Genomic DNA, 25,355 nt, shown 5'->3' with positions numbered 1-25,355 from the left:
ACATCACATTTTACTCCTTACTATATCCCTTCCCAATTCCCCACTAATGAAACAGCATAGTAAAGAAAGAGAAAGTGTGTGGCAGGCCAAAGATCAAAAAGGAATATGATTGCAGGCCTTACAATAGCAATAGCAGTTAGACTTATATACCGCTTCATAGGGCTTTCAGCCCTCTCTAAGCGGTTTACAGAGTCAGCATATCGCCCCCACAATCTGGGTCCTCATTTTACCCACCTCAGAAGGATGGAAGGCTGAGTCAACCTTGAGCCGGTGAGATTTGAACCGCCGAACTGCTGATAGCAGTCAGCTGAAGTGGCCTGCAGTACTGCACTCTACCCACTGCGCCACCTCGGCTTACACTAAGTGCTATAGCTATTGCTATCCAAGAACCAATCTGCTGCTTACTAACCAGTATGGAGTTCTTACCTTTCTGCTTTTATTCAGTTTGGGCATTGTCAATCAGGAAAGCACATTGTCTACCACAAGGCTGTTTACCATCCAACCAGAATATTTCTATCTTTTATGGGGCTCAGTGTAGCAATGCACTTATTATATATATATATAAAATCACAATTCATTTTCAGCAAATAAAGGAATATTAGTTCATCTAAAAGAAGAAAAGCAATTACTTTGTTTGGTTTATCTACCAGATGGGCTATTTGGCTTCGATAGGGTAAAGGTTGAACAATTAGCAGAAGAGGTATTTTTTTCTAGTTGCCCTTAAATCTCACTTGTGCAGCTTAATTTAAGAAATGATGAGGGGGCCGAGGCACCCAAAATCGCAACGGGCAAACGGTGCCAGAGAATAAAGTGGCTGCTTGCTGTTTCTCCATATTTTTATCTGTTGTGTAACCAATTGCATTTTTGTCTCATGAGTTAGTGCCAAGACAAGCTGGAATTCTGACTCACTGATAAGATGTTAACATCAGCCTTCTGCATATCTGGAGTGTCTGACCTATGAAGTCATCTCACTTCCATCTTCTTCACCCAAACAGAAGGTTCAGTGATGCAAAACCCCTTGAGAGCTCACGCAAATATCCTGGGCAAAAATGTGTTCCATTCACAAGCACACCATGTCATGTGACTCCCACACACTGTGCTCGATTCAGTTCTTTTTATAGCGTTCTCTGTAAGAAGCTTTGCTTCGATTCTCACAAATAAGCTGTCCGAAGTCCGTTTCTGGTTTGATTTGGTAGATCAGTTCTCTGGAGGTCTACAATATGCAGGATTTGCTCAATTCTAACCAAGGATACACTTTAACAGTGTTGGAAGGGAACTTGTAGGTCATCCAGTCCAACCCTCCACCCAAGCAGGAGACCCCAACACCATTTCTGACAGATGGTAGTCTAATCTCTTCTTCAAATCGTCCAGGGATGAAGCTCCCACAACTTCTGAATGCAACTTCTGTTTCATTGGCTGATTGTTCTCACTGTCAAAAAAATCCTCCTTATTTCCAGGTTGAATCTCTCCTTGTTCAGTTTCCATCCATTATTCCTTGTCTGGCCTTCAGGTGCTTCGGAAAACAGGTTGACCCCCTCCTCTCTGTGGCAGCCACTCAAATATTAGAAGACTGCTATCATGTCTCCCTTGGTCCTTCTCTTCACTAGACTAGCCATGCCCAGTTCCTGCAACCATTCTTCATATGCTTTAACCTCCAGTCCCCTAATCATCTTGGTTGCTCTTCTCTGCACTTTTTCTAGAGTCTCAACATCTTTTTTATAGTGTGGTGACCAAAACTGGATGCAGGATTCTAGGTGTGGTCTTATTATTGGTTTATTAGGTGCTCTGCAGTACAACTATAATACCTGCAGTGGCTGGAATTAGCATGGGTTAATCCAATTGTGATGACGCAGTGTGCACAGTGGCTCAGTGGCTAAGACGCTGAGCTTGTCAATCAGAAAAGTTGGCAACTCAATGGTTTGAATCCCTAGCACTGCATAACGGAGTGAGCTCCCATTACTTGTCCCATCTTTTTCCAACCTAGCAATTCGAAAGCACATACAAAATGCAAGTTTAAAAATAAGAACCACCTTTGGTGGGAAGGTAACAACGTTCTGTGCACCTTCGGGGTTTATTCATGCCGGCCACATGACCATGGAGACGTCATCGGACAGCGCTGGCTCTTCGGCTTTGAAACGGAGATGGACAACACCCCCCAGATTCAGGAACAACTAGCACATATGTGTGAGGGGAACCTTTACCTAATCCAGTTTATTGATAAGAGGGCCACTTTCTGAACAGTATGTGTGTATGATTAAGAATGTTCATTTGCTTGGCTATCAGCAAGAACGTTAGAAATAGGATTATATTTCATAATCACACTCTGATTGCAAAAGAGTTGTTAAAGCAAAACAAAATATCACCAGGTCAACATGGGTATTATAACCCATCAGTGTGACATTTGCTTCACTCCCAGAGCACCGGAGTCCAATTTCCTAACATTATTTATTTGGATTGTTGTTAATGATTGTTCTTTCAATCACTTCTGCTTGAGCTGGGTGCTATGTAATAGGTTTCCAAGCTGCAATGCAAACAGCTTTGTTTGTGAGATGTTGGGGGCATGGCAAAGTTGTGTGTGTGTGTGCTACTGACATAGCCTGGGAAATGAAGCTAGGGAGGTTTTTTCTCAGTGTAGTGAAACTGATTTAGGGATTATAGCCTTAATTAAATGAGATTTCATCATGATTGCCTTATGAAATTAATTAGAGAGTGGGCAACTGGCCAAGACGTTAACCAGCAATATAAGTTTCTCCTTGGTTTTCTTTTGCAGCCTTGTGGTTATGAAAGGATAGATTGGCTGTCTATCCGAAGGAAGGCTTAAACTTTGTTGTGTTGGCAGCAAAATGTGCTGAAAACAAGCAACGAGACAACCAGAATTAGCAAGAAAAACGTATAGCTTGTATGGCCTCCTTCTTTCCCCATAATTAGGAGGTGTTTGTCACAAGATCTTGAGCAGTTACTCTACTGCAGTGATTCTCAATCTTGGCCACTTGAACATAGGTGAACTTCAACTCCCACAAATTCCCCTGACTGGCTGGGGAATGCTGGGAGTTGAAGTCCACCTATCTCCCAGTGGCCAAAGTTGAGAAATACTTCTTTACTGTATACAGCGGTGGGCTTCAAAAATTGCAGCAATGGGTTCGCTGCCCCATTGCTGGATGGGCGTAGCCATGGTGGGTGTGGCCTAGTCTGCCTCCTGCACCATTTCCTCGAGCCTCCAGGACAGGAAAAACTGCTTCTCCCGGAAGCATAATCATTTCTGAACTTCCAGAACTTCTGGTAGGCCCATTTTTCACCCTCCCTGAGCCTCGGGTCTGGCCCTGCACTTACCTGGCATGATGAACGGGCTGTGTGGAGCCTCCTGGGAAGTGAGGGGCGAGGTGGGCAGGGAGGGCATGGCCAGCCAGGGGTGGCCTTTGTGGGTTCGCCCAACTGGGCCGAATCCTAGCTACAGGATCGCCTGAACCCATGTGAACCCCCAGCAGTCCACCCCTGACTGTATGACTTGTCACATGATTTCTAAGTGCTGCAATGTGTCGTGCACAGCGCAAAAGAAATTCCAATGTAAAAGTTCTTGAAGGAAATAATAACCTTATAGTTCTATTTCTTAGAAATACCACTTGGTTTATTCCATGTCTTTGATGTTTTTTTTTTCCAGAATCATATCCTGACCTTAATGTCTGTGGCTGCTCAAATCTACAAGCACCCCAGCCTGAAGAATTCTATCAACCTGGTGGTGGTGAAGGTTTTGGTAGTGGAAGATGAAAAGGATGGACCAGAAGTGTCGGACAATGGTGGTCTGATGTTGAGAAACTTCTGCAATTGGCAACAGTTCTTCAACCCTCCAAGTGACCGTCACCCAGAACACTATGACACGGCAATCCTGCTGACCAGACAGGTATTTAGGTGAAGGTTGGCTGGTTTCTTCTGATCATCTTCTTGAAGATGATCCAGTAGAAGAACGGAGGACCATTCCTTTGTAACTCAATGTTGAGATCATTTCCATCTTATCTTTCTCAATCACAGGATTTCTGCGGACATCAAACCTGCAGGACCCTCGGAGTGGCTGAGACTGGCACCATGTGTGACCCAAACAAAAGCTGTTCTGTGATAGAAGATGAGGGTCTTCAAGCAGCTTACACCTTGGCCCATGAATTAGGTAGCTGCCATACCTAGCTTGATGGGTAGTCCGTCATTGTATTGGAATCAGCAGTTGCCTTGTAGAAAAGCTACCCCTACATATTGTAGGTTGCATTCTCAAGATTGGCCATTAAAGAAAAGATGATAGGCGGGGTTGTTGATACTCTCTGAGCTAGGTGATTTTTTTTTTACAGACATTTCATTACTCAACTAGGTGACATTGTCAATGCTTTGATGCATTGATCAATGCATCTATAATCTTTTAGAAGAGAATATTTGTAGCTCAGGGCATGAACTCTGAAGTCCTTGGTGCTCTCTGAGCATGGTGGCTTTCTTGCAGACATTTCATTATCCAACTAGGTAACATCAATGCATTGAAAGAAAACCACCAAGCTCAGAGAGCATGGAAGAAGTCCACAGTTCAGCCCTGACCTACAAATATTCTCTTCGAAAAGATGATAGGTTATGTAGCTTTCTATGATGTAGCCAATGGGTCTATGATTGGCTATGATGTAGCCAATGGGTTCTCCACCCATGCCAAAGGATAGAGAACCCATTGGCACCAAAATGACATAATGTTCCAAAGTAACATAGAACTTTTCAAAAAATCAAATATGATTGCATAGTTCTAGTTATCTATATTCCAAGGAGAATATATGTGTTCTAGCTCCAACATCATGATTTACAATTTTCTGGGAAAGCAGTTGCCTCTAGCTTTGAAAATCAATATAAATATCACAGAGAGAGAGGGCGAGGGGTGCCCATTCTTGCTAGTTTATAGAAATACCTTATTAGCATTTGCATCCTGCATCAGAACAAGTTGTTGAGACCGTGGAAAGAGTGCAGAGAAGAGCAACAAAGATGATAAGGGGTCTGGAGATTAAACTGTATGAGGAATGATTGAGGGAACTGTATAATCTAATGAAGAGAAGGGCTAAGGGTGACATGATAGCAGACTTCCAGCACTTATCACAGAGAAGAGGGAGTCAACCTATTGTCAAGGACACCTGTGGGCAGGAGAAGAAATAATAGGTGGAAGATCATTAAACAGAGATCCAACCTAGAACTAAGGAGAAATGTCCTAACAGTGAGAACAATTAATCAGTGGGTTGGTGTGCCTCCAGAAGTTATGGATGCTCCTCTTTCAAGAAGAGATTGGACATCCATTTATCTGGAATGGTACAGTATCTCCTGTTTCAGCAAGGGGTTGGACTAGAAGACCTCCAAGGTCCGTTCCAACATTATTATTCTATGTTCTATACCGGTGATGGTGAACCTTTGGCACTCGTGCCAGAAGTGCCACACAGACCCATTTCTCCAGGCACGCGAGCTGTCATCCATTGCTCTTCTGGGTTCCAGCATGCTGGCCAGCTGGTTTCTATGCACGTGGGAGTGCCGGAAACCGGAAGAACAGCTGGCTAGTGCACATGCATGTGCCGGGAAGATGATATTCCGGTTTCTGGTGCACAGATGTGCACTGGCCAGCTGTTCTTCATGTGTGCATGCACGCCAAAAACAGGAAGACCTGGCAGTCGGTGTGCATGCGAGCACTGAAAACTGAAAGCTCGTCTTCCTGGCTAGTGCATGCACACTGGCTGTCTGCTCTTCACATGCGCATGCCTGCCAGAAACCAGAAGACCAGGCAGCCAGTTTCTGGCATGCATGGGTGCGCGCACATTCTCGTTTTCGCGCTCAGTGTCAAAAAGTTTCACCAACACTGTTCTATGCTCTAACCATCCATTTTTTTCTTTCTTTGCAGGGCATGTACTCAGCATGCCTCATGATGACTCCAAGAGTTGCGAAAGGCTTTTTGGGACATTAGGAAAACATCACATGATGGCTCCATTATTTATTCATCTGAACAAGACCCTGCCTTGGTCCCCCTGCAGTGCCATGTATATCACAGAATTCCTAGATGGAGGACATGGTACGTATCCTTATATATATCAAGCTGAGCTTCTTTGACAAAGTTTGTCCAATAAGTTTCAAGCCTTGCAAACAGGATCAGGTTCATGTTTCAAAGCACCATTTTGGGAACCAAATCTGATGCATACCAAGCTGGACTTTGTAAGTTAGTTTTGTACGGGCAAAGGAGCCCGTCGCTTTAAGCCTCCAATAAATTAAATATGTTTTTGGGAAATAAAAGTAAAGGTTCCCCTCGCACATATGTGCTAGTCGTTCCCGACTCTAGGGGGCGGTGCTCATCTCCATTTCAAAGCCAAAGAGCCAGCGCTGTCTGAAGACGTCTCCGTGGTCATGTGGCCGTCAGGACTAAACACTGAAGGCACACAGAACGCTGTTACCTTCCCACCAAAGATGGTTCTTTTTTTCCTATTTGCATTTTTAAAGTGCTTTCGAACTGTTAGGTTGGCAGAAGCTGGGACAAGTAATGGGAGCTCACTCTGTTATGCGACACTAGGGATTCGAACCACCGAACTACCAACCTTTCTAATTGACAAACTCAGCATCTTAGCCTCTGAACTACTATATCCCTTTTTTGGAGAAATAGCACTAATTAAAAACTTTTGCTACCTTCATTTGCTACCTTCATTTGCTATCTTCATTTCAAAGAACACTTTACAGATTTATTTGTATCTAATGTAAATTGATGCCAATTCAGTGTTCATTTCATTAGAACAATTCAAAGAACGCTTTACAGATAAAAGTCTGTTTTTAAACATTCTAAGCTTCAATGCAATTTACTTCTCAAAACACGGGTACTCAAACAAGGGCGCAGATGGGCGGAACCTTTACCAACTTAATTCATAAACTCTTAAAAATGAAAAAAAAAAAAAAAAGGTCCGGATCTTTATTATGGTTTTGCTAACCTGGTAAGATATATTACAATAGTTTACATCAGATTGAAGTCTTTTTGAGATAAATGGATAGATGGATTTATTCATTTGTTTATTGGTTTGTTTGTTTTAGTGTAGAAAGATTAAGACAATAGATACGACCAATTTCTGCTTTATGGACTTCTTTAAGAGACTCATAGAAATTTGGCTGTAAGGATGATACGTTCTTTGAGACGGTCTTTCTACTTTTTCTCTTTCACCAGGTAACTGTCTGCTTGATGAACCAGCCCAAACTATCACCCTCCCGACTGACCTTCCAGGCCAAATACCAATGTATAACTTAGACCAACAGTGCCAGCAAATATTTGGCAAAGAGTTCGAACACTGTCCAAATGCCACACAGGAAGACGTCTGCTCCCAGCTTTGGTGCAAGTTGGAAAACGGAGAGCAACTCTGCCACACCAAAAATGGCAGCTTGCCCTGGGCTGATGGGACACCCTGTGGGCCAGGGAAAATGTGCCTGGAGAGCCACTGCGTGGCACAAGATACAGTGATGCCCAAGGTAATCTTAGAGTGAGGTATAATGTGGGCTGCCTATCTCTAATAAGGTAGAAATACCATGTGGGAATAATGATAGTGTTATTTGGTTGGGATTGTGTTGAATAAAAGCATCTCTAAGGGAGTAAAACCAGATGTGAAGAACCAGCAAAGAGAAGATGTTCAAAGCATTCAAAGCTCTGTGTGATATGATAACATAATATAAACATGAGGGGGCAGAGGAAAAATATACATATTACTCCCTAGCTGACTGATTAGGATTAGAATGGTTTTCTAGTTGCTACAAAGATCTTTTTCTTTCTTTCTTTCTTTCTTTCTTTCTTTCTTTCTTTCTTTCTTTCTTTCTTTCTTGTCTTGGTGATTGGTCCAAAATCACCCAGTTGGCATTCATGCCTAAGGCAGGACTAGAACTCACAATGACCTAGTAATTGGTCCAAAGTCACCCAGTTGGCTTTCATGCCTAAGGCAGGACTAGAACTCACAATGACCTAGTGATTGGTCCAAAGTCACCCAGTTGGCTTTCATGCCTAAGGCAGGACTAGAACTCACAATGACCTAGTAATTGGTCCAAAATCACCCAGTTGGCATTCATGCCTAAGGCAGGACTAGAACTCACAACGTCCTAATGATTGGCTTAAAGTCACCCAATTGACTTTCATTCCTAAGGCAGGACTAGAACTCACAATGACCTAGTAATTGGTCCAAAGTCACCCAGTTGGCTTTCATGCCTAAGGCAGGACTAAAACTCACAATGACCTAGTAATTGGTCCAAAGTCACCCAATTGGCTTTCATGCCTAAGGCAGGACTAGAACTCACAATGACCTAGTAATTGGTCCAAAATCACCCAGTTGGCATTCATGCCTAAGGCAGGACTAGAACTCACAACATCCTAATGATTGGCCCAAAGCCATCTGGCTGGCATTCATGCCTAAGATGAGACTAGAACTCAGAGTCTCTTGGTTTCTAGCATTGTACCTTCAGCCCTACACCAACTGGTTCTTCATCCAAAGAAGACAATAGCATCTCTTGGGGACTTTAATCTCCCTCCAGGTATCAGAGATGTGTCCTTCTCTCTCTTTTTCTAAGACAACCACTACATCAGTTGGAGCAAAGCAGAGCATTTTTACTGCTCCTTCACCAGAGGGTAGATGGGATCAAGTTGTTTTCCCTGTTGCTTTAACATCTTCCTGGGAGAGAAGATGAATCTCTCAGCGACTTCTCAAATAAGCCATAATCCAACCATTTGTGTCTTGCAGCTTCCTGTGGATGGAAACTGGGGGCCCTGGAGCTCGTGGGGGCCATGTTCCAGGACATGTGGCGGAGGGGTGCATTTCTCTTACAGAGACTGTGACAACCCAGTGCCCAAAAATGGGGGCAAATACTGTGAGGGACAAAGAGTGCAATATGAGTCTTGCAACATTGAGGAATGCTCCCCAACTGGTAATTTCTTCTTTTATAGTAATGTTTGCTATCAAGTGTTAGACATTTGTACTGAAATGGCTTGTGCAGAAATGAATCAAAAACCCAGTAACTGGATATCTGCTAGGGTAGTCTTAATTTTTACCCCCTCAGTTTGGCACCCAGCGTGACGATGCCTCCGTTAAGGTTTGTCAGAGTTTGTTGCAAAAATCAAATCCAGAAAGCACACCCAGGTAACTGTGTGAATCCGCACAGCAGGATTCATTAACTTCTTTACATACATAATAACACATGAATAAATGCACAATACCAATAGTAGATTCTTTCAACGTGGTAGAAGTTACAAGCAGAACACAAGCAGGAGAGGACAGTTTCATCTCAGAGTTCAGAGCAGACAGAGTAGTTTCAGTTACGATTCTCAGCACAGACTCAGATGTGTTTGAGCTCCCATTGGCTGACTTAGTTGCTATGCCTATTCATTGGCTGACCTTGTTACCATGTCTCTCCCAGTCATGAATAGTCTAACACATTCACAGGTATGTTTGCCTTGAAGGGAACTCTGTGCCTTGCCCTAATGATGGGATACATGGGTAGATTGATACTCAGTCTGACTTTATTTAGACCCAACACTAAAGGAGAAAAGCTATGTAAGCTATGATCCTTTGTCAGAGTTTGTTGCAAAATTCAAACCTAGAAAGCACACAGAGAGAACTGATTCAGCGGGATTCATTAACTTCTTTACGTACATAATAACACAGGAATAAATGTACAATACCAACAGCAGATTCTTCCAATGTGGTAGAGAGGAGAGATTGGTTTCCAGTTTCAATTCAGAGAGCAGACTAGATTAGTTCTCTTGCACAATAGCAATAGCAATAGCAGTTAGACTTATATACCGCTTCATAGGGCTTTCAGCCCTCTCTAAGCGGTTTACAGAGTCAGCATATTGCCCCCAACAACAATCCGGGTCCTCATTTTACCCACCTCGGAAGGATGGAAGGCTGAGTCAACCCTGAGCCGGTGAGATTTGAACAGCCGAACTGCAGAACTGCAGTCAGCTGAAGTAGCCTGCAGTGCTGCATTTAACCACTGCGCCACCTCAACTCAGAGCTACAGGCAATGGTGGGTTCCTACCGGTTTGGACCGGTTTGGCCAAACCAGTAGTGGTTTGGCAGCCTGGGTTGCTGGAACCGGCAGTGACCCAGGTCTGCCACGCCCCTGAACCAGTTCTCCAGGCGGCGCCATAGGCGGCACCATCTTGATTTTTGCTTCTCAGCATGTGCAGAGCAATTTTAATTGCATTGTGCATACGTGTGCAGTGCACATCAAGAGTGCATGCCCGCGACATGCCCACAAGCGAACCGGCAGTAGCGACTGCCGGAACCCACCCCTGGCTATAGGGCTAAGCCATGCCCTGGCTCCAAAACTCTTTCAGTTTCCAAACAGCCCTCATTGGCTGACCTTGTTACTAAGCCCTATTCATTGGCTGACCTTCTTACCATGCCTCAGCCAGTTCATGAATATTCTGACAAGCTTGTGTTAACCCAGCTGGTTTTGCAGCCATTTACGGCATCCCACAGTCACATGACCATATTTTATCATGGTTTATTGCCAGTTTTCTGCAATTCTGTACCCATAGCAAACCATTGGGTGTGACTGTAATGTTTGACTGTGATGTTTGCTTTCACATGAAACATTGGAAATGAGATTTCGTGCTGTGCATGTATCCGTGTTCACATGGGCTCCTTTCATTTCCATTGTAGGCAAGAGCTTTCGAGAGCACCAGTGCGAGAAATATGACAGATACAACTTCACCGACTTGAATGGGAATTTGCTAGAATGGGTCCCCATGTATGCTGGAGTGTCTCCTCGAGATCGTTGCAAGTTAGTCTGCCGGGCGAAAAGAGGGAATGAATTCAAAGTCTTTGAGACCAAAGTAAGAATTCTGTTTATGCATCCAGCGTTTTTGCAGATTTCAAAACCTCCTGCCTACGAAAAACTTCTCCAAATTTCCCTGTTGCCAGTGTGGGCACCAATACAACTATGTTCTCCTGGCTGGGAGGAAAAACCATGTTTCCTATAAAATTGGGAGAAAAATCTATATATAGCTGGAGGCGTAGATGAAAACTCCCATCCATCAGAATTATTACAGCTGTCTGCCACATTTGCACACATTTACCTAATGTTCAGAAGAATCTGAATGTATGCACTCGTGCCTAAACACACATGTTTGAGAATTTTGTAGCACAAGATGTACGAAGTTATATATAGATCATTCAGGCCGGGCATATAATGCAATATAGTTGATACAATATTTTAAAAAATGCTTTTCAATAGCATGCAGATTATGAACAGTAAGAACCGAACAAATGAATATGTGTGAAATGTGTAAATGGAAATATCCATCAATGGATGGAAAAGTGGAAGCATAAAGAACATTATTCTTAAAACAAGAACCAACCATAACTGAAACCAATAGCTTTGCATCAGTGGTGGGTTTCAAAAATTTTTAGAACCTCTTCTGTAGGTGTGGCCTGCTTTGTGGGAGTGGCTTGCTGGCCATGTGACCAGGTGGAAGTGGCTTGCCGGCCATGTGACTGGATGGGCATGGCCAACTTGTAAAATGTGGTGAAACTCACTTAACAACGCTCTTGCTTAGCAACCAAAATGTTGGCTCAAAAACTCTGCATTTGAAACACACAAGTCTTAAAGCTGTCAAGTTACAAGACCCTTGCACCCCTAACCCTTTAGGAAAAAAAACCCCGGGGGTGTTCAAACTTGACAGCTTTAAGACTTGTGGACTTCAACTCCCAGAATTCCTCCTCCAATCATGTTGGCTCAGGAACTCTGACATTTGAAGCACGCAAGTCTTAAAGCTGTCCAGTTACAAGTCCCTTGCACCCCTAACCCTTTAGAAAAAAAAACCCGGGGGTGTTTAAACTTGACAGCTTTAAGACTTGTGGACTTCAACTCCCAGAATTCCTCCTCTCGCTCTTCATCTTGATGATGCAGACGGGCGGCGGGAGGGAGCTGGAACCGGTTCTAAATGGCACTGTAGATTTGTGGAACCTCTTCTATGGAAGAGGTTAGAACTGGCAGGAACCCACCCCTGCTTTGCATACACTCCAAGTTTCTAAAGAGATACTCCTAGGAACTATATTTAAACAAATGTCTTTTCAGCCAGAAATACACGAAAGCGTGATAATGGGTAGACCGAATTCATTTTATTTCTCCTTTCTTTTTATATCAGGTGATTGACGGGACAACGTGTGCACCTGATACACTCTCTGTCTGTGTGCATGGACAATGCATCAAGGCTGGTTGTGATCATATTATTGGTTCTTCCAAGAAACTAGACAAATGTGGAGTTTGTGGTGGGGACTGCTCAACTTGCAGAAAAATATCCGGCTCACTCAACAAATCCAAGTAAGAGAATGCCACAAATGTTTTGCAAAGCTTGGTGTAGAATACACAATGCCCAGTTAGAGCTAAGTATAGAGTTCTGATGAACACACACACACACACACACACACACACACACACACACACAGGAAAAAAAATATTCCGTTGGGATTAGAATCCAGAAATCCTTCCTACAGCAGAATGGGACTTTCTCCAAATTTGTTTTGCACTTTAAATGCTAATATAAAAAGGGTGGAGAAAATTAAATAATCAGGATTAATCATCCATATTTAGAGGGACCTAGAGGTCCAGGCGCTCACCTCACACTCTGGAAGTTGAGAGTTCAAGCCTAAGCAAGGGCAGATGTTTCTCCATCAGGACGCAAGGAGAAAATATCTGCTGTGAACTCCACGTAGGCATCAGGAGGGGCATCCAGTCAGTAAATGCTCAGCTCCATTCAGTCGTCCTGACTCCGCCCCAATAAAAGGGATTATAGGGTTGTAAAAAGAAGAAAAAAAATCAAAGTATCCATGTTTAGTTAAATGTATTTTATATGTAACTGACGTCCGTTTTACATTTTATTTTGGCCCCACCATTTGTATGTCCTGAATATTTGGGGGGGCAGTTGCCCCTTTTGATGGCAAAGGGTCACCCTCAATGCAAAAAAAAAAGCACTAGAATAACATACCAGAAGATGATGGATAAGAATGGTTTCATTTTACCCCATTGAGATCCCTGGAATTTAATGATGTAGTGCATAGGGCATTTACAAGCATAGGGTATTTACATTACTGCCATATTTTTCGGAGTATAAGACACAGCTTTCGCCGGCCCCTCCAAAAAAGAGGGTGAAAATCTGGGTGCGTCTTATACACTGAATACAGCATTTTTGGCCTCCGGAAACCCCGCCCCATTCACAAAAATGTTTTGCAGAGGATTTGGGAGGCCTGCAAAGTGCTCCAGGGGCTGGGGAGGGCAAAAACGGGCCATTTCGTTCTCATTTTTGCCCCCGCCCAGCCCCCAGGAGCAGTCTACCAGTCCCCCAAAGCTCTGCATGCCATTTTTTGGCAAAAAATGGGCTGTTTTAGCAAGAAAATGGGCCTTTTTTGCTCATTTCCCCCCTCCCAGCCCCCAGGAGCACTTTGCAGGCCTCTCAAATTCTCTGCATGCCCCATTTTTCACAAAAAAATGAGGCATGCAGAGGGTTTGGGAAATCTGCAGAGTGCAATTTTTTTAAAAAAAAAAATTTACCTCTTAAAAATCTTGGTGTGTCTTATACTCCGGTGCATCTTATACACTGAAAAATATGGTATTCCTTAATTCCTGAACATTATTAGAGTCTTTGGAGATCCCAAGGTCATTTACAATTTAAAGCCTTTTAGCCTCTTGGAATAGCCAAGAGAAAATACAGGAGCAGGGATGCTTCTGGTTATGGAGTGATACATGTTGTTCTTCAGCAGACCATTGTTCACCCTGCTGTTTAGCTCAGAGGTTGGCAATGTTAAACACTCAAAGAGCCACAAAGGTCCTAACCGGAAGCCCCCCATTCAATTCTGGAGCCGATTGGAAGTCCCTTTCCCCCACCATACAGTCTCCTCCTAGCGCGGTGTCCTTTTTCCTCTACCTGTCCTAACTGAAAGCCCTATCAATTGTGGAACCGACCGGTGACAGGGAGCTTCAGCAAAGGGATAAAAGAGCCACATGCAGCTCCAGAGCCACATGCAGCTCCAGAGTCACGGGTTGCTGAGCCCTGGTTTAACTGAAAATAACACCCATTTGTTTCATCTCTGTAGGTTTGGCTACAACGACATCGTCACCATTCCAGCAGGGGCGACCAACATTGACATCAAGCAACACAGCCGAGGAGTAAGGCATGATGGGAATTATTTAGCTCTGCGGACCCTGGATGGCAAGTACCTACTGAACGGAAACTTCACCGTCTCAGCTATGGAACAAGACATCTTTGTGAAGGGGACTGTCCTGAGGTACAGCGGCTCCCTGACCACCCTGGAACGCCTCCAGAGTTACCAGCAGCTCCCCGAATCCATTGTCGTTCAGGTGTTGACCGTTTCCAGCGAGATGTTCCTCCCCAAGGCATTCCCTCCGCCCAAGGTGAAATATACCTTTTTTATCCCCAAGGACCTCCAATTCAACAAGCAGAAGATCAAGGAGAAAAGCTTGGCCAACATGATCAAACCCTTGTTGACCTCACAGTGGGTTCTGGGAGACTGGTCAGAGTGCTCCAAGTCCTGTAGCTCGGGTTGGCAACGGCGGACAGTAGAATGCCTGGATGTGGAAGGGCAGCCTTCCTCCACCTGTGACAAGGCCGTCCAACCCGAGGACATCAAACCATGCAGTGGTCTTCCTTGCCCCATCTGGCAGATGGGGCCATGGTCCCCCTGTTCCCAAACATGTGGAGAAGGAATGCGGACACGAAGTGCCTTGTGCATTGACTACCTAGGCAAGCCTGTTGCCTTCGAGAAATGCAATTCGTCGCAGCCTCCAGCAGCCACTACTCTCTGTGTCCTCCAGGAGTGTTGAAGTGAACTGAAGGCTGGCGGGCAATCTAAGAGGCCTCTGTAACTTAGTCTAACTACTAACCTAACTCCAAATAGGCTTGGCGTCTTCAAGCAAGGGAGTAGTTTTAAAGCCAACGGGGCACTAATTGACTTGAAGCAGTCCTGTTTCATATCCCTGTTTGAAAGATTAGAAGGCATGGGTTACCACCACTAATCCCCCTCCCCTTTCTCTCTTTTCCCTGTTGTACTTTCTTTTCCTCCAAATTGACATCTACCTCAGTGGGGGGGGGGGATAGAATTTTTGATAAATCATTTGACGTTTTTGGAGAGAGGGAAAAAAAATGTCTGCAGGCCGATACTTGGTAGCTAAGGGAAATTTGTGTCCTAAGTCGGCTCGGCAGGCGAGCCAAAACTCACCTACGCTTTCACCTGGCACCTTTGCCAATTGGATTTTAGAGACGTTATTTAAGAGGCTGCTGTTCCTGCAAATACGGAGTTAATCCCCATGATCGCAGTTGGGTGCATCCTTCAGTTAGCAAAACAGTATGCCTTCTTTGGGAAGGCATACAGGCATACAAAATTCGGTCTTTGATATTGGCAACCGGTAAGTCGGTTCTATAAGGGATGCAGTGGCTCAGTGGCTAAGACGCTGAGCTTGTCAGTCAGGAAGGTCTGCACTTCGGCGGTTCGAATCCCTAGCATCGTGCAACGGAGTGAGCTACAGTTACTTATCCCAGCTTCTGCCAACCTAGCAATTCAAAGGGACGTAAAAAAATGCAAGTAGAGAAATAGGGACCACCTTTGGTGGGAAGGTAACAGCGTTCCGTGCACCACTTCGATGTTTCGTCATGCCAGCCACGTGGCCACAGAGACATCTTCAACAGCGTTGGCTCTTTGGGTTTGAAATGGAGATAACCTTTTTATCAGATTCCTTATTATCTGTAAATAGATGTCCCAGTTTTAATGCAACCCAAATGGATGGGTTGACAGTATTGACAGTTTTATCTCTTAACGTCTCGAGATTTTTTGTCTTCAGTCTAATTTTCAGACTAAAGCAAATGAAGGCTCATATACAGTAGGTGAAACAGGACATTGGTGCTTGATTAACAGATTACCACTATTTTACAATGGGTAGCAAAGTTCTAGCTGCTTTCTTTCTGTTTTAGGCATGCTCAAAATGTTAACAATGTCATACTAAAACACCTGGTCTATATACTCTTGAAAGATGATGGTGGTCTTTATTCTACTGAATTAGCCCTTTTCCATGATTGATTGGCATTCGTGTTTTCCGTGATCAAATCTAGAAGTCCTGAAAAATGAATTCCCTTTTTGTCCTTGCAACGTTCACTATGCCTCTTCATTTGCTGAATCCTCAACTTTTAATTCTCTAATTCTCAACTTTAATAACTTCAACTTTAATTCTTTAATTCTGATTGGCTACACAGCCAATCTGTGTATAAAAATTCTCATTCTGATTGGCTACAAATAATCTTTAATGATTTTGAAAAAAATCTCTTAATGATTTTGAAAAAAAATCTCTTAATGGTTTTGAAAAAAAATCTCTCAATGATTTTGAAAAAAAATCTCTTAATGATTTTGAAAAAAAATCTCTTAATGGTTTTGAAAAAAATCTCTTAATGATTTTGAAAATATCAAATGAGATTTTGTGTCCTGCATGAACTTTGGTGTGAGTTATTTAGGAAACAGCTCCATTTTCTCTAGAAGATAAACAAGGAATTCTGCTTTTTTAGAAGTGTGGTTCAAAAATAGCAACAGCAACATAGCTCTTTCCACTCTTAAATTATGCTGATGTTGTAAGGAATAGTTAAAGGGAAGCCAGATATTTTGATGTTGAAAGGTAGCAAGTCTCAGTTCTGAGACAAAAAGAACATTCCGGTCAGAGAACATGGGTTTACAGTGGGCCTTGTTCCATAACTACAAGGTAGTCTCGTACGACTCAGCTCTAGCCTTTAATTTGCATTTGTCTCTTCTGGACACAGGGACGTGGTGGCTCAGTGGCTAAGATGCTGAGCTTGTTGATTAGAAAGGTTGGCAGTTCGGTGGTTCAAATCCCTAGCGCCGCTTAATGGAGTGAGCTCCCGTTACTTGTCCCAGCTTCTGCCAACCTAGCAGTTCGAAAGCATGTAAAAATGCAAGTAGAAAAATAGGAACCACCTTTGGTGGGAAGGGAACATCGTTCCATGCATCTTCAGCATTTAGTCATGCCGGCCACATGACCATGGAGACGTCTTCGGACAGTGCTGGCTCTTTGGCTTTGAAAAGGAGATGAGCACCACCCCCTAGAGTCAGGAACGACTATCACATATGTGTGAGACGAACCTTTACCTTTATCTTCTGGACACATTGGAGTTCTACCTGGTGAAATGCAAAAGATGCTTTCAGCAAGTTCTTCTATTTCTTGTCGTGCACAAATGGCCACACTGCCTTCTTTAAGACCAGTACAGATAGGTAAGATTGCTTGGTGGTCCTCAACCTATGACCACAATTGACCCATCACCATTATTTTCCTAAGTGAGAAATTTATTTTGCCCCATTTTACGACCACTTCTTGCCACATTTGTTAAGTGAATCCCTGCAGTTGTTAAAAAGTTAGCAGCATGGTTGTTAAGTGAATGGTGACTTCACTAGTCAGAAGGTTGCAAAAGAGGATCGCGTGACCCAGGGACATTCATCTGTCATAAATGTGAGCCGGTGGCCAGACATCCATATGTAAATCAATGCCCATGAAGATGCTACATTGGTCGCAAGTCTGAAAAATGCTCGCAAGTCATTTTTTCCCCGTGCCGCTGTAGATTTGAACAGTCACTAAACATACTGTTGTGAGTTGAGGACTACCTGTATATAAAAATAGAATTGGGAGGGGGGAAACATATGCAGATTTTGATTGTCGTAACTATGTTTAGGAGGAGATAGGATGGAATCACTCTTAAGATTCTGCTGAACTAAAACGCATGAAGAACAGTTGCAGGAACAGTTGTATGGCTAGTCTATAGAAAAGAAGGACTAGGCATGGCATGATAGAGGAGTTCCAGTATTTGAGGGGCTGCCATAAAGAAGAGGGGGTCCTCTTATTTTCCAAAGCACCAGAAGACAAGATAAGAAGCAATGGATAGAAACTAATCAAGGAGAGAAGCAATCTGGAATTAAAGAGAAACTTCCTAACAGTGGAGTCAATTAACCAATGGAATCGCTTGCCTCCAGAAGTTGTGGAGGTTTTTAAGAGTCTGTACAGCCATTGTCTGAAATAGTATAGGGTCTCCTGTTTGAGCAGGGGGTTGGACTAGAAGACCTCCAAGGTCCCTTCCAGCTCTGTTCTGATTGATTGATTGATTGATTGATTGAAGTTCTGTCTGCATTTGAACTCCTAACTCAGTCTAAGGAGGGACTCTCTGTCTGCCTTTAATTCAGGCCCTATACATCCTCATTCATCTCCAGTGACATCACTATCCTGTCATTGTCTTTCTCTTTGCTATCTGCTATAGAGCAGGCTGATCTTCTTCCTGGGCTGAACTTCTTCCTTCCCAACTGGGAGTCCTGCCAAAATCACGCAGAACAGCCAGGGCATATTTCTGATCCAGACAGTCTGGCCTTAAAACAAGACACCAAATCAATGAACGTCTGTCTTTTTAAGCAAGCTGTCCTTTGGCTTGTATTGGAGTCTGATGTTCCCTGATAGTGAGATGCATCTCAAAATAGACCTTCAAGAATACTAAGATTCTCTGCGTTGAGATACAGTGGGAGCCAGGGAACGATTTATTCAAGAAAGATCTTTCTTTCTCTGCTTTGCTGAGGTTCCTTTGGTTTCCATCCAGCAACTGTTTGTATCTGACTGCACTGTATTTTTAAAACAAAGCATTAATACCATGCATCTTTTCCTTCCTTCCTTCCTCCTTTCTCTTTTCTTTCTTCTTCTTTTCTTCTTCTTCTTCCTCTCTCTCTCTCCCTCCCTCCCCCTCTCTCCTTTCTTAAAATAATAATTCCTTGAATATTTTAGAATATATTTGTTCCCATCTTACTGGAAAATTACCATTTGAAGCAGAAGATGTTAGCATTCTCTGGTGAATATATCCACTCTAGGGAAGATGTCCCTATCTTTGCAGGGGTATCTTTCATCTTTTCATATTGCGCTTCTGCTGATCCATTTCATACTATCCAGTTTTCTGCTTCATCAGTTCAACATCAAGAATTAGACATATGTCCTATTAATTGATAGTGTAGGGTGGGACTGAAATGAATTTCATTCTGCTATCTTTAGCAACAGGTCTATTTGTTGTGTTCATGCTCAGGTCACCTGTCATCTGTTGGGATGACCCATCCCAAAGCAAGTTGTTCAGATGGTACCCAATGCTGTCCTCTTGTGGTTGTGTAACGCAATGGAAAGAAAACAACTGTAGCAAATTGCAATCTCTCTGCAGTGGATTTTTTTTTTTTTAATTCGCTTGTTTTCATTTGTCAAAGCGCAGATAAAAAGGAACTTATCAGTAACAACGGCACTTCACATAAGCCAGTCTTTTCATGACTAAAGCCTTGATAACCAAAATACCAATTTCTATTTTCCAAAAATCAGCCTGGAATATTAGAAAGATCTTTAACAAGCCTAAATAATATTGGAATCTGGGCAACTGCGTGTAGTGTCTCACAAATGGTGATTCTACACATATTTATCGTTCACCTAAAGGATAGCAAATAAAGCATTTCAGTTAAATTCCCAGTTTAAAAAAAAAATCAAGGAGGACATGCCTGCATGAATCAATCCTATTTTAAGAACACAAGTAACATACAAAGATTGGATTCACACATCACACTAACAGGTGAAGAGCCGAGGTGGCGCAGTGGTTAGAGTGCTGTACTGCAGCCACTTCAGCTGACTGTTATCTGCAGTTCGGCGGTTCAAATCTCACCAGCTCAGGTTGACTCAGCCTTCCATCCTTCCGAGGTGGGTAAAAGGAGGACCCAGACTGTGGGGGCGATATGCTGACTCTGTAAACCGCTTAGAGAGGGCTGAAAGCCCTATGAAGTGGTATATAAGTCTAACTGCTATTGCTAACTGCTATTGCTAAGGGGTTCATGATTGGCGTGGCACACAAATACTGTGAAATATGCTAAGTGATTTGCTTTTGAATTAATGTGCTGTGACAAACCCCGCCACCTGTGTCTTATTGCACAATTCACGCTTTTAATAAACCATGGTTTAGAAGAATGTCTAGTTGAACACCTATTTTGGTATCGGTCTCCAAACAAAGGCAAACATTGCTTTGGAAGTCTTTTTGATCCAAATCCATAAGCTTTTCAATGGGAAAGATGCAAAAGATGGATCTGTGCTGCCAACCATGAGCAAGTCAATAGAAGATGTGCTGAGTTTTAGAATTTGGAAAGAGCACCGGGAATCTTTTACCACAATCTAGTCCTCATAATATTGGGTCTCAGGACTCCCAGGGCCAACCCCCCCCCCCCACACCAAAAAAAAGGGAATATCTGAGTTGAAGCAAAATCAAAATCTCTTTAGATGAAACCTCTGGGACTTTAAGCTTGGATGTGATGACTGTACCAGTTAATTTTTCACACGCCCTGCCTTCAATAAAGCAATCACATCTAGACTGAAAAACCCCACAGAGGGATGAAAGATGCAGAAAACTCTTCACTCCATAATTTTGCAGTGCAAGATTGGATGGCCCTCTTTTAAAACCACGTAGTATCTTTCCGCGATTCGAATTCTGTACTGACTGCCATCGTCCTTCCTGCCTGGGTCTGTATCATACTTACCTTAGCTGCATTTTAAAATACTCGTCTGACTTCTTTTCAAAAAGATATGTAGCATTGATGGTAACGTATGTAAAATAAGTTACATGTTAAGATTGAGATGTATATAGTTTCCCTTCAGTGAAGGATCGTAGCACTGTACTGAGCCTCATTTGGAAGATATTTATTTGTGTACAGTAACTGTTTGGGTAAGTGAGAGTGAAGGGATGGTTATTACAAAAGGCTTGCCATCTCTCAAACTTTCCCAACTGCATTTTGTTTGAGGGGGAATGGAGAATGAGAAGTCTCACTCCATTCTCCTGATGGTGTAGTTGTATAACTAATGTATCAGCACAATTTGACGCGCAAAACTAAAAACCTCTTTCGAGTCAAGACGACACAAATTAGATTTCTAACTGTATTTAATTTTCTTTTATAAATAACAAAAATCCACCTTGCTTCCCATTTCAGTCCTTTAATCTTTAGAAACAGAAAGCTGGATTGTAATACTAGCCTTTAGCTGTAAATAAAATACTTCCTCAATTAAAACCTTCGTTTTGTTTCCCTTGTCCTTTTGGGGGGTTTTTTGCAGTTGAAACGGGTTCCAAATATCTGTAGCTATAGAAAAAATAAACTTACATATGCACCTTTTTTTTTTTTTTGATTAAGGAGGAACTAGATGATCCGTGGATGGTAGGGTGGCAGCTGGTACATCGAGTTGTAATCAATTTCTCATCTCAAGTAGGACAACTAAGCTATCAGATTTCATTGGGAAGGAAATAACAAAATGTACCTATGATTGAGACTGACATATTCTGGTTCACCGACAAATGCACGCACGACAAAAGCGCGCTGACACAACCGCGGCGAGAAAACCGCGACGTCGAAGTCGCGCCCACAACAGCGTGCCAACAACAGCGAGCTGACAAAAGCCTGTGTTAAACAAACAACACGAAAACAACGTAATAACCCTAACCCTAATCCTAACTCTAACCCTTACCTTAACCCTAATTGCGCTTTTGTGGGTGCGCTTTTGTTGGCGCGCTGTTGTGAGCGCGATTTCGACGTCGTGGTTTTCTCGCCATGGTTTTGTTGGCGCGCTTTTGTCGTGCACGCATTTGTCGGGTCACGACATATTCTACATCTTTGGTAGAGCTAGAATTTTTCTCGGTTTTTCCTTAAAAAAAAAAATCTTAGCCTAAGACTATTTCAGGGCTTATGTAGCAATGCTTAGGTATTCTCTCAGAAAAAACAGGAAAATGCACTTCAAATTTTAGAAAAGCAAGCAATTGAAAGGATTTCAAGATCTTCAAAGAAATATTTAAGAGCCACTTGCAACCCTGGGGTGGGAGAACACTTCTCAACCCTGCTCCATTATCAACATTTGTGCCACACTCCAATTAGAAGTGGGAAAAGTTCGTTTCCTTCCTTTCCAGATTACAGCTGACTATAGCAAGTCCTACCAAGAGTCAGAATTTAGAAGGATAACATTTATTTTCGGATTCCAGGAACTGTGCCTTGTTTCGTCAATATGAACATTTCAGTTTATGTAATATTTTTCTATTTGAAAGCAAACTAAGTTCATTTTTTTCAAGATATGACATAATCGCTGATGTATTCTTCTGTTTATATAAATCCCAAACCAAAGTACATTGAATGCTAGATACCACGCTGAAGTATCTGGCATTCAATGCGAAGATGGTAAACATCTAAGTAATATATGCACAATTGCAAAAAAAAATAATATCACATTTGTTCTTGAAAATTGGCTGTGTGTCTTCTTCAGAGAACTATTAAATGGCCAAGGAACTGCAACAATTTAAAGGGGAAAAAAATCTGAGCAGACACTATTCCAAACCAGAATAAGGCCATCTAAGTAGAGGAGGTTAATAGCAATAGCAATAGCAGTTAGACTTACATACCACTTCATAGGGCTTTCAGCCCTCTCTAAGCGGTTTACAGAGTCAGCATATCGCCCCCACAGTCTGGGTCCTCATTTCACCCACCTAGGAAGGATGGAAGGCTGAGTCAACCTTGAGCCGGTGAGATTTGAACCGCTGAACTGCAGATAGCAGTCAGCTGAAGTGGCCTGCAGTACTGCACCCTAACCACTGCGCCACCTTGGCTGAGCTGACTTCAATCAGTCAGAATAGAGCTGAAAGAGACATTGGAGGTCCTCTAGTTCAGCTCCCTGCTCAAGCAGGAGACCTTATACCATTTCCAACTCTCTTATTAAAAGTCTCCAGTGATGAAGCACCTACAACTTCTGAAGGCAAACTATTCCACTGGTTAATTGTCCTCACTGTTAGGGAGTTTCTCCTCAGTTCTAGGTTGCTTCTCTCCTTGACTGGTTTCCATTTTGTGTCCTGCCCTCTGATACTTTGGAGAATAATTTGACCCCCTCCTCCTTGTGGCAGCCCTGTTCCGTGGCACGACAAAACCGCGCTCGTCAAAGTAGCAGTGATAAAACCGTGTCGGTAAAGCCGCGACATCATCACCGCGCGTCATCACCGCTGCGACAACAGCGCAGCGACAGAAGGGCACTTTAAAACAGCGCGGCGGCAGAAAGCCGATTTAAATTAAGGTAAGGGTTAGGATTAGGTTTAGGGGTTAGGGGTTAGGTTTAGGGTTAGGTTTAGGGTTAGGTTTAGGGTTAGGATTAGGGTTAGGTTTAGGGGTTAGGGGTTAGGTTTAGGGTTAGGTTTAGGGTTAGGTTTAGGGTTAGGTTTAGGGTTAGGGTTAGGGTTAGGGTTAGGGTTAGGGTTAGGTTTAGGGTTAGGTTTAGGGTTAGGTTTAGGGTTAGGTTTAGGGTTAGGTTTAGGGTTAGGTTTAGGGTTAGGTTTAGGGTTAGGTTTAGGGTTAGGTTTAGGGTGCTTCGGAAGGCGCGGATTTGCCCTCCGCCCTTATGTCAGCGCGGTAAGGTCGCATTTGCTTTAGCGATTCAGACGGCGCGGATTAACACTCGCGCTTATGTCTCCGCGGATAAGGGCTTTGCGGTATTGTGGTGGAACCGCCCCGTTCTTCATATGCTTTAGTCTCCAGGCCTTTAATCTTTTTAGTAGTTCTTCTTTGCACTTTTTCCAAAGTCTCAATGTCTTTTTTTTTTATAATGTGGGACCACAACTGGATGCAGGACTCCAGGTGTGGTCCAGTGGTGGGTTTCAAATTTGGAAGCTCTTCTGTAGGTGTGGCCTGCTTTCCGGGTCCACTGGTGGAACCTCTTCTAACCGGTTCAGTAGATTTGACGAACCGGTTCTACCGAACTGGTGCGAACCGGTAGGAACCCACCTCTGGTGTGGTCTTACTAAGACTTTATAAAGTGGTACTAATATTTCATGTGATTTTGATTCTACGCTTGCTCATACTTTTTGGACTTTTATCTTCCATCATCCTCAGTTAAATATTCTAACAAAGGATTTGGAATGTATCACTTAAAACAAAAAAGATAGTATATCAGATTAATCGTTCATTCTAATTTCTTTTTTTTTAATTAATTTTTTTTTATTTTGTTACATAAACAACACATGCCCACACCAGGGGGAAAAGAAAAAATCAAAACACAAAAAAGACCAAAAAAAAACACAAAAAAACAAGGCAGGGGGAAAAAAAGAAAAAAAACGAAAAAAAACACAGGTATATATTATAAAAAAGTATATCAGCTGGTTACAACATGTTTTGGTGCATCTCTTCCATTAAGTCATATTAATTCAAATATCTTAACTCAAATGTTTACCATATTGACATCATTATACCTCCACTTTTAGTTGACTACAGTTATTTAAACATCTTTCATCCTTAACTATGCCAAAGATTTAATCATTCTAATCGTTCATTCTAATTTCTGCTAATAATGAAGTGGTTCTCCAAGGCACCTGAAGGCCAGACAAGGAATAATGGATGGAAACTGAACAAGGATGGATTCAACCTGGAAATAAGGAGAAATTTTCTGTGAGAACAATCAGTCAGTGGAGCAGCTTGTTTACAGAAGCTGTGGGAGCTTCATCACTGGAAGCTTTCAAGAAGAGACTTCACTGCCATCTGTATCTGTATTGTAAAGTCTAAGTGCCTATTTCCATAGAGCTACAAAACGATTGGGACAATTGCTTAATTTAACCTGCCTCACTCTACTTTTCTGAGCCTAACAATGAAAATAGCATGGTGAGGGGCAAAAACACCCTCGTCCTAGAACTGCTTCCTGAGTTATTATTGTAATATCTAAAATAATTATAAAAAACTATAGCTGTATTCATGCGCAAAAATTCTATTATAAACACTGCAGATGGCTAGATTCTCCATCTGTGTTCTGACCTAGGCTTCCTGATGAAGCATAAATCACACACTTAGTCCCAAAAACCCTCTTTTATATAAACAGCTGTGAATTACGGTCATTCACAGCCCGTAATGATTCACACAGTCTGTGAAGAGTCCGACAGACGTCTGCCACAGTCTTTCAGGGTAATGCTGATAAGCATCCACCTTTATCTCCCTTAAAACACAGCCAGAGACCTAACTGCCAATTAGTTTTGCAAGGCCAAATGGAGCACAGAATCAAACAGGATGTCTCAGAGCTTGAACTGACTAGATGAACTAATTCCTTCCTGCAAAGGCTCACATCCCATTTGCTCCTCTTTTATGTCTTATGGGTGGGGCCAATCATCTCCAAGCCTTACTCCCAAGTCACCCTTTGGGTCTTAATTGTTCTTGCCTTCCGGCAGCTCTGTGGATGCACACAGTGGGAACAGGCTCACATTGTTCATCTGC

At 42.8% G+C, this 25,355-nt stretch overlaps 1 protein-coding gene across 1 annotated transcript; it reads left to right on the top strand.

The window, feature by feature from the left end:
* The first annotated feature begins 3,531 nt into the window (after positions 1–3,531).
* LOC116516336 (A disintegrin and metalloproteinase with thrombospondin motifs 8-like) lies at positions 3,532–15,513 on the top strand. The gene is made up of 9 exons (XM_032228765.1): positions 3,532–3,564; positions 3,659–3,898; positions 4,027–4,159; positions 5,900–6,067; positions 7,199–7,497; positions 8,751–8,934; positions 10,677–10,849; positions 12,164–12,339; positions 14,109–15,513. The coding sequence occupies exons 1-9, from the start codon at positions 3,532–3,534 to the stop codon at positions 14,854–14,856; spliced, it is 2,154 nt and encodes a 717-aa protein (XP_032084656.1). The 3' UTR covers positions 14,857–15,513.
* Positions 15,514–25,355: the final 9,842 nt, after the last annotated feature.

This window comes from Thamnophis elegans, chromosome 13, assembly GCF_009769535.1.
Source record: "Thamnophis elegans isolate rThaEle1 chromosome 13, rThaEle1.pri, whole genome shotgun sequence".
In the NCBI taxonomy this organism is placed as follows: Eukaryota; Metazoa; Chordata; class Lepidosauria; order Squamata; family Colubridae; genus Thamnophis; species Thamnophis elegans.
This window is presented reverse-complemented; position numbering and strand designations above follow the sequence as displayed.